Here is a 15,994-nt window from a genome sequence, read left to right as displayed (position 1 = left end):
GGTGGAGAGAGACAAATGGAGATACAAAGACCAAAAAGATTAACTTATCAACACTTGGTGCTCAAAACATCAACATAATTTAACTTCCTTTTAGCATTGAAAAAAAGCTAAAACCATGGTTGTATATCTGTTCATAAGGCTCAAAATGCTACTGCAATGTACCTCTGACATATTGCAAGGTAGTGCATGTACTATTATATGCTATGCATCATGGTCTGCTGAACCATTTTGAAGTGGGCGATTTGAGGTGTATCAAAATGAACCAGCACAGAACTGGGCTTGGCATTTGGAAGTTGAAAACTTGGCTCGCGGCCAAAAACCAAGGTTTTAAACTAAAGTTGCAAAATCAACATTTAATTCTTAAGGAATTGAAACTTTCAGGTATTTTCCTTCAATTCAAATAGGAGAGGTACTTATTTACACGTAACGTCTTAAAACGACAGTTACTTAAATGATAGTACATGTAAATAATGTTGGAAATTGTATCCTAAAACCAATCGTGTGACGATTGAGTTCATCCTTATATATGAATTATTGATTATTGAATAAAAATTATTCTGACATTTTTCATCACAAAGTTACATCTTCCTTGAACTCTTGTGTTGTAATGAAGTCTTTAGAACTATGCTAGTGTGCGATAAAGAGAGGATTTATCATATAGTTCTTAAACATATTTGCGACCAAATGATACGTCATTACAGAACGATGACGTTTATCGAGTAGAGATCGTTGTGTGCCATATGGATTGATTGTCCTCTTAACCAATGAGTGTGGTGACACTGGTATGGTATACAGATGAGATATAGGGGTACATCGTCACTGAACAAGTGACTCACCTGCTGAGCGTTCTGCTGTCAAGAGCTGCTCGCAAAACATATGAGTATAAGTATCTTTCAAACCTGAGATCACCATAGTGACTTGCAAGCAACTCACTGTGCTTTGGTGCCGGACTATCTGGATTTCTAATCCAGTGACGGAAGATTACTGGGTACAGTCAAGTACTTGCGAAATCTGTGTGTGGATCAAGATGGGATTGACCCCTCCAGATTATTGGAATTGATGTATCGTTGTATTTCAATTTAGCAAAGCCTTGACCAGGATAATCCATGAGATGGATTTGAAAGGTTGAAATACAATACGGATGAAGCAATCTCGGTTGACAGTTAACCTGAGACCATCCTAGAGCATTCAGGATCAAAAAGATGAATTATGCAGTAACCATGTGTATGGATTCTGAAATATTCTTTTGTGATAATTCGATATGTCTGGACGTCGGGAACCATTGCTAGATGATATCTCGATTAGTGCAAGAATTGGTTCCTGTGCTACCGGCTTAGTGTTTGAACCTATGGAGTCACGCACACAAGTCAGACAAAATAGAAAAGAATTGATCTATGTTTATATGTCCAATTTGGAAGTACTTAACTTGATTGAACAGATAAGCTAACTTGATTGAGAATTAAGTTATGGGTCAAACGAGATTGAAGAGTTGACTATGTCTAGCTAGCACTACACATGAGGTTCAGGTTCGAACCCGGAGATGAATAGTTTCTGATCTATGATCCATGGAGCATATGAAAGATTGGATTTAAGTGCTAATTAATTTCAGATTAGATCTGAATTGGGTCCAAAATCCAAATTAGACTTGGTACAAAAATCCTAAAGAGTTTGAAATTGACAGTCTTTTGAAATTATTTCGAACCAGCTTCGAATTGGATTCGAATCAGATCCGTTTTGATGAGATATGAGTATTCCCACTTGCACTGGGATTCTCCTCTCATGGAGGACGACCAACACCTGATTTGATGTTGGTTTGGGGCGTCCTAAGTGGGTGTGGGAGTGGGTGCAAAATGGATGTCATAAGTGATGGCAATTCTATCTCATGTACAAATCCTTCTTTCATTAGTATTAGACTGATTCAAATCAGATTTGAGTTAGGAGTCCTACTCTCATTGGGTCATGAGAATCATCTATAAATAGAGAGGGTCTCTACATATGGATGCATAGAAAATAAATCAGATTGAGAGGAGAGAAAGAGAGAGAAAGGCGTGAGAAGAGAGAGGTCCTTCATCTTTTTCTACATCTCTTCCTTTGTTGCCGCCTCCTCTCCTTGGGCGTGGATCCTTCTTGGGCGTCCCATCTGCTAATGTGAGGTGTCACACTAGCACATCTCCTCCCTCATTTGATTGGCTTTCGAAGGCAATTGGATTGGAGTTCATCTTGTTTTCCTGCAGCATCTGACGTGCATGCGAAGTAGAGGGTCTGTACATCCAGACCTCCGTGAAGGTTTATATCAGATAATTTGAGATTTGATCCCTGATTCCACTGCAAATCAGGTAAGGATTTGACCCTTAATCATGTAGATGAATAGAAAAATTTTTAGATGCAATCTGTGCTTTTCGAGGAGAAATAGTTTCTTTTTCTTCAGTTGGTATCAGAGCAGGCCTGAAATATATGCATGCATGACGGAATTTTTTGTAAATAATTACATTAGATGTAATTGAGATTTTCTGTGGGACATTAAATCTGATTTAAATCTGTTTATATAAAATTTCTGATCGGATTTTGATCGGATTAGAAGTACCTAATCAATGGTTGATTGAGATTGTTATAAGCATGTTATAACAGAATTCTGTTGTTGCTGAATTTCTGATAAAATAACAACGTGAATTAAAATCTGTTTTAAATTTATTTTAACAAAATTTTAATGTTGTTTTTTTTCTTATGAAGTGGGATTTATTTTAGATCTGAATTGGATCCATTTCGATGGATATTTAAATCTGAATTTTATCAGAATTCAGCACTGCGCGAAAATAGATTTTATCAAAAATTTATTCTTTATGCATTCATATTTGCATCTAATTAATTTTCTATATGATATCAAATCTGAAATTGATGTTTTATAATCAGTATAAGATGTGTTTCAGATCTGATATGATGTATATGATACATTAAATCTAATTAGATTAGATGAAAAACATAATTGATAAGATCAAGGATATGTTCATGACATAAAATAGTTTTGTCAATAATTGCATGTTGATGTAATTATATATGAAATTAGATTTCAGATCTTAGTAGCCTAGTACTCGGATTGATGAGATCACCAGACCGTCCGATCATAGGAGATTGAAGAGATTAATCTCTCTTTTACCTATTCGATGGATTCTCTTATGACGTGTAGGGATGTCATTGTAATCCGATTTCATGAAGAAAAAAGCGAACAGATTTTTATGTATTATTTTGATCATAAATATGTTTAGATTAGATCTAAAATGATTTATGCTTCATTACAATAGGATAAAATTCAGATATAAAATTATTTTAGATATGAATTACATGTTACATATGATGTAATCGGTATTGATCTAAAAGTTGTCATGATACATGAGATGTATATATGAAGTTTAGATCATACCTATGTATATTTAATTGTTAAACATATTATGAAAATTTAGTTTCATGTGTTGAAACATATGGTATGCTTCATCTGAAACCCTTGTAGAATAGTTCTACAAACTAAAACACATGTTTCACACACTTAATTATGAATTAAGTTTTGAATGATCTAGATTTGAAAATTGAAGATCATTAAGACACCACATAAAATGATGGGCAAAGGGTTAGCATGAATCAGATCCTTCTAATGGATTAGATCTAGGGTTAGAAACATATATGGACCAAATAAAGAAATTGATTAAATCTAATCAAGGGTTGAATTAGATCAAGTCAGTATTTCTCTAAATCAATCTCAATAGTTGTAGTTTGATCAAGTCCATATGTTTGATTCTAATAAATAGACCATGATCATGGCTCCGTGGTTGAGCCCAAATCTTCTGGTAAACCAAATCGAAACTAATTAACCAGTTGGTGTCTAAGGTAAGTTTGACAGATTTGATCAAGTGATTTTTAATTGGGAGCTATTCACTTAGATGCGTCTACGATGAGTTAAGGACATATCTCTCCCACTAATCTTACTTATCTGACCGACATGATAGATTATGTTTTGATTAGGTCACTAGTCGATTCGTGTAGACCCATGCCATTAAGGTGAATCAATGTGACTGATTTAGGTGTCTTTAGACTAGCTTGTGTCTAATCCTTTACATGATTTGGTGAAGTCAATGGGAGGATTTGCAGCTTGCAGATCAACTTCTACTCTTATTTTCAGATCAATGAAATCAAATTCTCTAAATTATTAGATCCATAAAGTGATAAAGTTATGAGATAACTTGATCATTGCCTCTCATTAAGGTACGTGATAATGAGTCCAATATTTTAAATAGGTATTGGAGGCGTCACACGTCTGGTGTCTATTACATATTGAAATTGTCATTCATCATATGATCATCATGATGTACCTTCAGATCAATGCTCAGGTTGGCTGAGCCACACTCAGGCCTGGACATCTGTTTGTTGGATGCACTTAGTGTGCCATGTTAATGGTTGGACCTAACTGGGATTTTCAGTGGAGGCGCCACACACCTGCTGAAGGAATACCTGGGGCAAAACTTATTGCTAGAAGTTGTTTAGAGAAACAATTGGTTATGAACCTACTCATGGATATATTAAGGTTGGCCGAGCCACACTCGGATCCGAATGCAGTCTGTGTGGATTCTAGTATCCATTAAAAAATTAGTGTAATTCTTCGAGTTAGAGGTAGAGGCTACCAATTCGTAAAAATAATGGGAAGACCTTTAGACTAAAGTCCATATCTTCAGGATCAAAAATAATTCATATACTAATAAGCTAATATTTTTTCTTCAGTTATGGCCAACACACTATCCCTCCGCACGCTGTTGGATAGCGATAAGCTCACCGGACCTAACTTCGATAGCTGGTATCGAAAGTTGAAGATCGTCTTGGAGCACGAGACGATTTTGTACGTCCTTACGGATCAGGCACCTGAAGAACCTGCAGCCAATACTCCTCGTGCCATGAGAGACACATGAAGTGGCTCAATAACCGCATGACTGTGCGTTGCGTAATGAAGGCAGCCATGAACGACGAACTTAATCATAAGTCGAGGATGCACAGTCGAGAAGATCATTCAAATGTTGAATGAGTCCTTTGGCACCTCTGAAGATGCGGAGAGACACAAAACCTCCTGTACAGTGTTCAATGCCCATATGCGAGAGAAAACTTCAGTCACCAATCATGTATTGTACATGATTGAGCAGATTGAACGTCTTAGCAAACTTAGCTTTCCGTTGCATAAACAGTTAGGCAAGGATGCTATCCTCAATTCACTACCAAAATCCTAACTACCCTTTCTCAGTCATTATAGAATGACGAAGCCTGCGGTAAACTATCATGATTTGCTAGAATTACTGCAGACTTTTGAGAAGGATCACCAACTCCAGAAAGAATCAATGAATTTAGTGGAGGTTCATCTGCAGGGCATCGATCCTCTAGGAGAGGAAAGAAGAAAAAGGTACAAAAATTCCATGCCGCCGATCCCAAGCAGAGCAAACCATCAAAAATTGACAAGAGTCAGGCAGAGTGCTTCTGCAAGAAGCTGGATCATTGAAAAAAGAATTGTCCTGCTTATATAGCCATCCTTGACCCAAACAGGCCTAAAAACAAGAGAAAGAAGAAAGCAGTTGCTTCGCAAGGTACTTATACGATAACATCTAGTAATTTCTCTATTTGTGATACTACTACTTGGGTATTGGATACCGAAAGTTCTATTAATATATGCAATTCATTGCAGAAACTGCAGGTAAGTAGGAAGTTTCGAGACGACGAGCGGTTCCTTAACGTTGGAGATGGAAGTCTTATTCCAATTCTGGCCTTGAAAATTTTGCAGCTTGTTTTCGAGTCCAGTAATGCCATATTAAATAATTGTCATTATTGTCCCTCTTTTTTTATGAATGTCATCTCTGTAGGCCTTTTGGCCAAACTTGGTTATAAGTTTATAATCAAAGATGATTTTTGTGATATCATTATGAATAATACTACAATTATGAGTGGACAATTGAAACATGGCATATACATAATATCACGGCCTGTTAGTGTAACGTACACACCCAGTAAACGTCCTAAATTAGATAATGTCAGTGAATCCTACCTTTAGCATTGTAGGCTTGGTCATATGAATAAGAATAGGATTGACAGGTTGATCAAGAAACGTGTCCTTAAGATAGATGATTGTGAATCATTGCCTACCTGTGAATTCTATCTACTTGGTAAGATGACTAAGTCACCTTTTAAGAGAAAAAGTGAAAGAGCCAGCGATGTCCTAGGCCTAATACATACTGATATATGTAGGCCTATGAACATAAGTGCCAGAGGAGGATACTACTACTTCATTATATTTACAGACGACCTATCGAGATATGGATATGTCTATCTTATGAAGCATAAGTCAGAATCATTTGAAATGTTCAAACAATTCCGTGCTGAAGTAGAGAAACAAACTGGAAAGAGTATTAAGATCTTTCGGTCAGACCGAGGAGGTGAATACCTCACCAATGAGTTCCTGACATATCTGGAAGAAAATGGGATTCTCTCACAGTGGACCCCTCTTGAAACACCACAATATAACGGGATGTCGGAGAGGAGAAATCGAACCTTGTTAGACATGGTCCGATCCATAATGGGCTTTACGAGTCTGCCAATCTCTTTTTGGAGATATGTTCTAGAAACTGCCTACTACATTCTGAATAAGGTGCCCAACAAGTCTGTCGATAAAACTCTATATGAGATATGAACTGAGCGTAAGTCGGTGCTCTCACACCTTAGGATCTGGAGGTGTCCAACTTATGTCAAGCATTTAAAGACAGATAAGCTTGGACCGAAGTCCGACAAATGCTTATTCGTAGGGTACCCAAAGTAAACCAAAGAGTACTACTTCTACCTCGCTGTAGAACAAAATGTGTTTGTCAGCAGTCGGACAGTCTTTTTGGAAAAAAAGTTCCTTGGTGAATGAGCTAATGTCTGTAAAATTGAACTTGATGAAATTCATGAGATGGAAGGACCGACTCACAGAATTGGATTTGATTAATGAATCAAATCCGGAGCCAGTAGAGGCGTCATTAAAGAGATCCGATAAAGTACCGCGTCAGCCAGACAAATACTATGATTTTTTGATCCGAGACGGTGACCCCATCGAACTTGATGAGAACGTGAGGATCCGATCACCTAGATGAAGGCAATGCAAAGGCCCGACTTCCAGAAATGGCTTGAGGCCATGAAGTCCGAGATGGAGTCCATGGAGATCAATGGTGTATGGACACTAGTTGTCCGTCCAAAGAGATAAAATTCATAGGATATAAATAAATTTTTAAAAGAAAAAAAAAAAAGCAGACGGAAAGATAGAGACCTATAAAGCCTGTCTAGTTGCTAAGGGTTACCGTCAACATTATGATATTGACTATGACGAGACGTTCTTTCCTGTGGCACTACTCAAGTCTATTCGGATTATGCTTGCTATCGCTGCACACTTAGATTATGAGATCTGACAAATAGATGTCAAAACAGCTTTCCTTAACAGGGAGCTAAAAGAAGAGGTGTATATGATACAATCTGAAAGATTCACATCCATAGATGAGTCAAAAGTGTGCAAGCTGAAAAAGTCTATTTATGGACTTAAGCAGGCATCTAGGAGTTGGAACATGCATTTTGATAAGGTGATCAAAATGTATGGCTTCGTTAGGAATGGAGAAGAGCCTTGCGTCTACAAGTGGGCTTTCGATTCTGTAGTCATCTTTCTTGTGCTGTATGTGGATGACATACTGTTACTAGAAAATGACATCCCAACTTTACAGAGTGTGAAGCTGTGGTTATCATCACAGTTCTCCATGAAGGACTTAGGAGAAGCATCCTACATCCTAAAGATGAAGATCTATAGGGATAGATCTAGAAGGTTGCTTGGATTGTCTCAAACCACATACATCGACATCCTGTTGAAGCGGTTCGACATGGATAATTCAAAAAGGCTATCTTCCGATGGGCCATGGAATTGCTCTTTCCAAGAAAGATTGTCCGACAACTCCTGAGAGAGAGCGTATTAGTAGAATACCATATGCTTCGATGGTGGGATCTATCATGTACACTGATATGTACGAGGCCGGATGTGGCCTATTCACTAGGAGTAGTGAGTAGGTACCAGTCTGATCTGGATGAGAAGCATTGAAAGATTGCGAAAGCAATTCTTAAGTATTTGAGAAATACTAAAAACCAATGGCTTATCTATAGAGATACTGATCTGAAACTTGTGAAATATACTGATTTCAATTTTCAGTCAGATTGTGATGATAGCAGAAGCATGTCGGGCTACGTATTTATTCTGAATGGATGAGCTGTTTGCTGAAAGAGTTTCAAGCAATATACTGTGACCGATTCTATATGCAAAGTGAAATATAATGCTGCATCGGATGCTGCAACATATTCTGCGCCACTATCACCTGGTGCGAGAGATTGTGAACCGTGGTGACGTCAAACTTCAGAAGATCGACAGAAAGGAGAATCTAGCCGACCCCTTCACTAAAGCTCTCGGGATCAAAGACTTCGATGATTTCAAATAGAAGATGGGTATAAGATACTGTCCCGATTGGCTTTAGTTCAAGTGAGAGTTGTTGAGAATTGTATCTTAAAACCAATCATGTGACGATTGAGTTCATCATTATATATGAATTATTGATTATTGAATAAAAATTATTCTGATATTTTTTATCACAAAATTACATCTTCCTTGAACTCTTGTGTTGTGATGAAGTCCTTAGAACTATACTAGTGTGCGATAAAGAGAATATTTATCGTATAGTTCTTAAACATGTTCGTGATCAAATGATACGTTATTACAGGACGATGACGTTTATCGCGTAGAAGTTGTGTGCCATATGGGTTGGTTGTCCTCTTAATCAAGGAGTGTGGTGACACTAGTATGGCATACAAGTGAAATGTAAAGGTACATCGTCACTGAACAAGTGACTCACATACTGAACATTCTGCTGTCAAGAGCAGCTCGCAAAACACATGGGTATAAGTATCCTTCAGATCTGGGATCACCATAGTGACTTGCAAGCAACTCACTGTGCTTTGATGTCGGACTATCTGGATTTCTAATCCAGTGACGGAAGGCTATTGGGTATAGTCAAGTACTTGCGAAGTCTGTGTGTGGATCAAGATGGGATTGACCCCTCCGGATTATTGAAGTTGATGTATCGTTGTATTTCAATTTAGCAAAATCTTGACCAGGATAATCCATGAGATGGATTTGAAAGGTTAAAATACAATGCGGATGAAGCAATCTTGGTTGACAGTTAACCTCAGACCATCCCAGAGCATTCAGGATCAAAAGGATAATTATGCAGTAACCATGTGTATAGGTTCTGAAATATTCTTTTGCGATAATTCGACCTATCTGGACGTCGGAAACCATTGCTAGATGGTATCTCGATTAATGCAGGAATTGGTTCTTGTACTTCCGACTTATTGTTTGAACCTATGGAGTCATGTACACAAGTCAGACAAAGTAGGAAGGAATTGACCTATGTTTATATGTCCAATTTGGAAGTACTTGACTTGATTGAGTATATAAGCTAACTCGATTGAAAATTAAGTTATGGGTCAAACGAGATTGAAGAGTTGATTATGTCTATCTAGCACTACACATGAGGTTCAGATTCGATCCCGAGGATAAACAGTTTCTGATCTATGATCCATGGAGCATATGAAAGATTGGATTTTAAGTGCTGATTAATTTCAGATTAGATCTGAATTGGATCCAAAATCCAAATTAGACTTGGTACAAAAGTCCCAAAGAGTTTGAGATTGACAGCCTTTTGAAATTGTTTCAAACCAGCTTCAAATTAAATTCGAATCAGACCCGTTTTGATGAGATATGAGTATTCCCACTTGCACTGAGATTCCCCTCTCATGGAGGACGACCAACACTGATTTGATGTTGGTTTGGGACGTCCTAAGTGGGTGTGGGAGTGGGTGCAAAGTAGATGTTATAAGTAATGACAATTCTATCTCATGTAGGAATCCTTCTTTCAGGAGTATTGGACTGATTCAAATCAGATTTGAGTTAGGAGTCCTACTCTAATTGGGTCATGAGAATCATCTATAAATAGAAAGGATCTCTACCTATGGATGCATAGAAAATAAATCAGATTGAGAGAAGAGAGAAAGAGAGAGGCGTGTGAAGAGAGAGGTCCTTCATCTTCTCCTACATCTCTTTCTTTGTTGTCGCCTCCTCTCCTTGGGTGTGGATCCTTCTTGGGCATCCCATCTGCTAATGTGAGGTGTCACACCAGCACATCTCCTCCCTCATTTGGTTGGCTTTCGAAGGTAATTGGATTGGAGTTCATCCTACTTTCCTGCAGCGTCTGACGTACATGCCAAGTAGAGGATCTGCACATCCAAGCCTTCGTGAAGGTTTATATCAGATAATTTGAGATTTGATCTCTGATTCTGCTGCAAATCAGATAAGGATTTGATCCTTAATCATGTAGATGAATAGAAAAATTTTTAGATGCAACCTGAACTTTTCGAGGAAAAATAGTTTCTTTCCCTTCAAATAAATCTCTTTGTCCATCCTTGTCCTAATTGCTGAGTCACCACTAACTAAACCTCCTTGCCCAATTTTCCTAAATAATCGATTGGTGAACCGACCTACTAAGGTGGTCAGGGAACCGATCGAGGGAAGGAAGGGTTGCATGCGGAGAACGGAAAAGAAGAAGAAGATAAAGATGATGATGATACAATGATGGTAATGATGATGACGATGATGAGGTCCTGAGGATGAGGATCAGGATTCCAATTCCAATAATTAGGCAACACCTTTGGCCATGGCTTTGAAATTAAGTTTTTAGAACTAGAATTTTTTTTGAATCTCTTGATAAATTCATGCATGGTCTTGAAATTCTAAGCTGCACGATCTTTTCTAAAATATGTGATTTTCCTTCCAAGTAGCTTCCCAACATTCTTCAATTCAATTTTTGTACCTTTAAGTCTTGAGATCAATCTCAAGTTGATGTATTTGATTTCCCTATAAAAAAGCCCGCTTCATGCCTTTGAATTCATTAGTGCTTTTGAATCCAATAATCACTTTTAAGGTTATTAATGGATCTGAAATTCTTTTGAAACCCTAGAGTTGAATTATGATGTTGCATTTGGATGTTGAGATAATAAATTCATTAAATCTTTTCATATCAAGTAGCATTTTGATACCTTGGACCCTTAGGCACCTATCAAAGCTAGGATTTTCTTGAATTGTGGACTCTATGATTGATTTAGCTTATAAAGCCATATTCTAGTTTGACGATTTTGAATTGTTCATCGTCCTATGCTACCTTCCAATCATGTTTTAAATTTTATATGAACTTATTCAATTGTAGGAATCCCCTAACTAATATTTTAAACTCATTTTCCTTGACATTCAGTTGTCATCAGAAGCTCTTCCACATGTGTTTATTTGTTTGAAGCTTTCTAATAAATGTTTCATCTGATATTTAAAGAATACAAGCGAGCCCTAGCCAGTTACTATACGAATGGCCTCATTCAAATTTTGATGAGGAACCTCTGTCTCAGTAGTATTTATGGTTTCTGGATTACTGATAAGAACATAAGAGGACCCCTAGCCAGGTGGTACATAAGTGGCCTCACTCAATTTTTATGAGCAACTTCTACTTAGATGGTAGTTGGGGATCTTAATTAAGTGGTGTGAGTGAACCCCAAGGATATGAGTGGCCTCATCTGCACTAGAGGAGCTGGTAATGCTCCGAGGATCTAGACCATGGTCTGTCGTATCACCCTGTACCACCCGATACAGGACATGCCGTACCATACTAGTATGATGGTACCATACTGGTAGGCTGTCTCATACTGTACAAAAACTTGGTATGTTGTCCCATACCATATGGAACCGCATACAGATACTATAATAAATGGTACCAACATGGGGTCTAGTACCAATGCGGAGAACTTTAACCTAGACAGCATGACACGATCCCACTACCTTAGCTTTTGCTTTTGGAAACCTTTTGCTAATGTGGTTGTTTGTAGAGCTTGTCAAACCTTGGAGTATTTTATAGACTTGTTTTCATGGTTAGCTTATGCTACAGTTAATTGTGGTTATTTTGGCATTGTCATGTGGTTAGTTCAAGTTATTAGATATATAAATAGTTTGAAACTTTACCACCTGAAATGTTAGTCAGATAGTTGTTGGAATTGGTTTATAACTGTTGTTTAGCATGTTATGGCCTCACATGCCTGTGGAGGCAAGCCTTATGCATGTGAGGTGGTTGTCACATCCCTTTGCGTGCGACATTAGGTCAAGGGCATCATGAACAAAATGAACTCCTAAATTGATCGGCCTATTTTAGAAAGCAAACAGAAGATATGGCTAAGAGACCAACTTCTAGTTGACAATGTGCATGGCATGTGATTGTTTCTTTATATATCTATATTTTGTTGTGACTTGTCAGCCAGTCAATACCAAAAATGAAGATTACATCAAAACACATTTTACCCAAAATTTGATGATAATTCTCAAATTAGATCTTGAAAATTAATGCAAATTCTAGAACACCAATATAAACGTTCAAGACTTAGTGAAATGTTTGCTCAATTTAAATTAATAATGTTTTTCAGATCAAAGGGAGAAGCATGAACAAAACCTGCTATAGCTATAAACATATCATCATAAATAACTATTTTTAAGGAATTCCTTCCTTGATACAACATTATAGCTATAAAACTTTCTACAGGTATCCATGACTTCCAAATATATTGTAGTATAATGGAAGATATTACCTCCCAATGCCTGTTCCAGAGATATTAAATTGTGATGCATTTATCCCACGTTTGTTTTTTGCAATCTCACCAAAGTCCCATCCTTCACCATATCTAAGGTAATAGAAATATTATTAGCTTGACGCCAGAGTTATTTGTCATTAATATAGTATCAAAGCAATAATTCCAAAACAAATCATACAATTCCATATAGAAAACTATATTGATTAACAAGAGTGTCCAACCACAACCCTTACATGTAGATTTTTGGTCCATCCACTCCATCTTTATCTTTTGATAAGCTTTGAAGAGTAGATCTTGCCTTCACCTAGACTCCAAAAAAAGAATTTTTTTTTTCACATGGTTTACACATAAGATAGAAATATAAGTAAACATATAGCTATAGCAAAAAATTTTGTTGGATATCGTATGCTTCAAGTTCCACTATTAGGTTGTTTTACATTCAACATTAAATACTGAGTAAATTATTTAAACAGAATAACATACAATATTTAGACAAGAAATACCATTTCAACAATCCTAATCTTGATAATATGAATCATCTTCATGTATCTTTCATCATTCTTGCCAATTAAAGTCCACTTCATTAACCAATAGCACAAAGCAAGCATTTTCAAGTCCTTTAGCACAATGTCCACTTAAATTTATATGGGGGAATACCCTAATCATTCTTGACCCTTCACAAATTGAGCCCCTATACACATAGTGGCCTCCTTGTGTCTTCCATATACCTTTTCCATACATCTCAAACAATTCTCAGCCACATAATTCTCGGTACATTTCCCCTTTCCAAGATGCTTCTGATCCTAAATTAGTTGACATGCTTTTATCAAAAGTCCATGTGAACATTCTGCACTACATTACTTTGTGTTTTAACCATCTTTATTGAATAAAATTTTTATTTTTACATAGAACAATATGTCAATATCTTTGTAATAATACATGTATTATGTGCTTCAACCATCATTATTGAATAAAATTATTACACATAGAACCATACCACCTTAGACTATCTTTTTTCCTGGTGTCAAAGCCCTGTGGCGACTTACAAAACTACCAGTAGGCCTCTCCCCTTCATCTACTCTGCTCTAATTCTAATGAATGACAAATGAAAGCATTTTCCACTATACTCACATGACACCCACTCATCTTCAAAGGATACAACATATTATCTGCAAAAATGCAGCAAACAGAGTACTAATCTTCTTTTTCTATCTTCATGAGTATGTATTAAAACTAGAACTAACAATGAGGGATTAGCTCACACAAACAAAAAAAAGAAAAAGGCTGTAACAACCACTAGGCAACAGCATATCACATGACATAAACATAGACCTCAATAAAGACCTAGAGAAAATTTCTTGATTCCAGTTGGGAACAGACTAACTTACATAGAATTTATTGTACAATAAGCATCCTCGTATGGACAAGTGAGTGGAAATATTCTAGACAGCTTTCTTTATAGGTTCACATGTAGAACCATTTCAATGATCAAGAGATTGCAAGATATATATAATTCACTAAACATGATGCAAGATCTGTTTCTACTTTCTACCATGTACCATGTAAAGACCTTGTGAAAAGGAAATTACCTCTTGAATTTACATGAAAAGTCACCAGTAACAAGAAAACTATCGACATCAAAGTCCATTCAAAAAAAAAAAGAAACTAGTGATATCGGAAGGTGAAGAAGAGCGAGAACCTCTGGCAAGTTGTAGCATAATCAAAAATAGTATCATCTAATTGTTAAATTCAAAGTACTATTTTCATATTCTTGCATGAACCAATCAGATATCAAAGAGCATACAAATAAAGCTGGGAATAATTCCCGCATCTAACATCAAGGAAAAGATTTCAATGATATAAAATCAGACAATTTCTATTGGTACAACCAGCTTGTATAAGCAGCCAAACCAACTGCAAGTCATGCTTGCTTACCATGGTGCTCTTCATGATGTGTCCCATCAGATCAAACCGGAAACCATCAACCTATCACAGGAGCTATAGTAAGTATCTTATCAAAATTTCTAATTTCATTTGTGTTCATGTACAAAGTAGAAAAAAAGGGATATCACTCAGCAAGGCAAAATTGCATGGACTGCTTTTACTGTGGACTCAAATATCTGCAATTTAAGAATGGGGAAAGAATATGGGAAACTGACTTTACTATCAGCTAAAGCATATGCAACTAGTGAAGGGGGAAAAAAGTAGCCTATGAAGTTCCCATGTACCATTCAACTAAGCAAATATATTCTAAAATAGAACATCCATAACAATAAAGCAGATATATTGTTTATAACAAGTTCTCTTAAGTGGACAATTATGTAACTGAAAAAGATACCATAGCTAGACAATTTAAAACAGAATTGCTAAAAACAAAGAAAACTTTGACAGGACAGTATAGTTGAATAGTTCATGCTGAAAGAATTAAAAATGCAGAATTGACTAGGACATAGAAGATAATGAAAGCAAAATATAATTCATGTATGGTTCTCCATAAAGCAGCTCATGATCTGCTAAGTAAATACAGAGAAGCAACATTACAAAGATACTAGCCCCAAAGAAAGTGCTATTGATTGGGATGCGCCAACACTCATGAAAAGCCAGAAGACGACCCACAATATATGAGCAAGAGAACATTCCATTTCTTCCTCTTTTGATGTGCAAGGAAGCTTTTAAAAGGAATGAAAGGATATAAAGGTGATCACCATAATCAATCATCTCAGTAAAGATGCATATTGGCTATTATGATATCAAATGTTGAGTGAGGTGGATGGACAAAAGGAAGCCACAATCAAAACTAATGTTATCCAGGACATATTCCAACGTGCAGTGCCTTTAAAACGAACAGATTACTGAAGAGAGCCACGATCAAAAATTAATCTTAACTGGATGAATGATGCACATGATGTGATGCAGGCAATGGTCAAGCAGATAAGGCCATGCACCAACTACACGCTGCCAATAGAGTAGGATCCTGGAGGGATTAAAGAGATGAAGCCACATTGAAGCTCCAAGGATGAATGATGCATATATCAGAAAATAAAACATTTTCAGTTGGAGGTGACTCACATGCTGAAAAGGAACTTGAACTTAAAAGGAACCTTGAGACCAAGGAATTAGTCACGTGACCAAATGTTTTCTTCTCAAAGAAGCTGAAAGTGTTGGTTCAAGCAAGCATTAGTGTAAGCGCTGCACTATGATCATATCTTCAGAATATGCCAAGTGT

The 15,994-nt window shown here is 36.8% G+C and overlaps 1 protein-coding gene across 2 annotated transcripts in view; it reads right to left on the bottom strand.

Annotated features, from left to right (window-relative positions):
• Nucleotides 1–15,994, bottom strand: part of LOC105043173 (pullulanase 1, chloroplastic) — a 71,097-nt gene that overhangs the window by 30,304 nt on the left and 24,799 nt on the right. For both annotated transcript variants that reach the window (XM_073256123.1, XM_010920617.4), the window contains exons 14-16: nucleotides 14,704–14,754; nucleotides 13,002–13,072; nucleotides 12,766–12,858 (exon numbers count right to left, since the gene is read on the bottom strand). In XM_073256123.1, the coding sequence (XP_073112224.1) occupies nucleotides 12,766–12,858; nucleotides 13,002–13,072; nucleotides 14,704–14,754 (215 nt within the window). The remainder of the gene's footprint in view (nucleotides 1–12,765; nucleotides 12,859–13,001; nucleotides 13,073–14,703; nucleotides 14,755–15,994) is intronic.

This window comes from Elaeis guineensis, chromosome 4, assembly GCF_000442705.2.
Source record: "Elaeis guineensis isolate ETL-2024a chromosome 4, EG11, whole genome shotgun sequence".
Lineage (NCBI taxonomy): Eukaryota > Viridiplantae > Streptophyta > Magnoliopsida > Arecales > Arecaceae > Elaeis > Elaeis guineensis.
The sequence above is the reverse complement of the archived record's forward strand: the minus strand, read 5'-3'. Positions and strand labels throughout refer to the sequence as shown.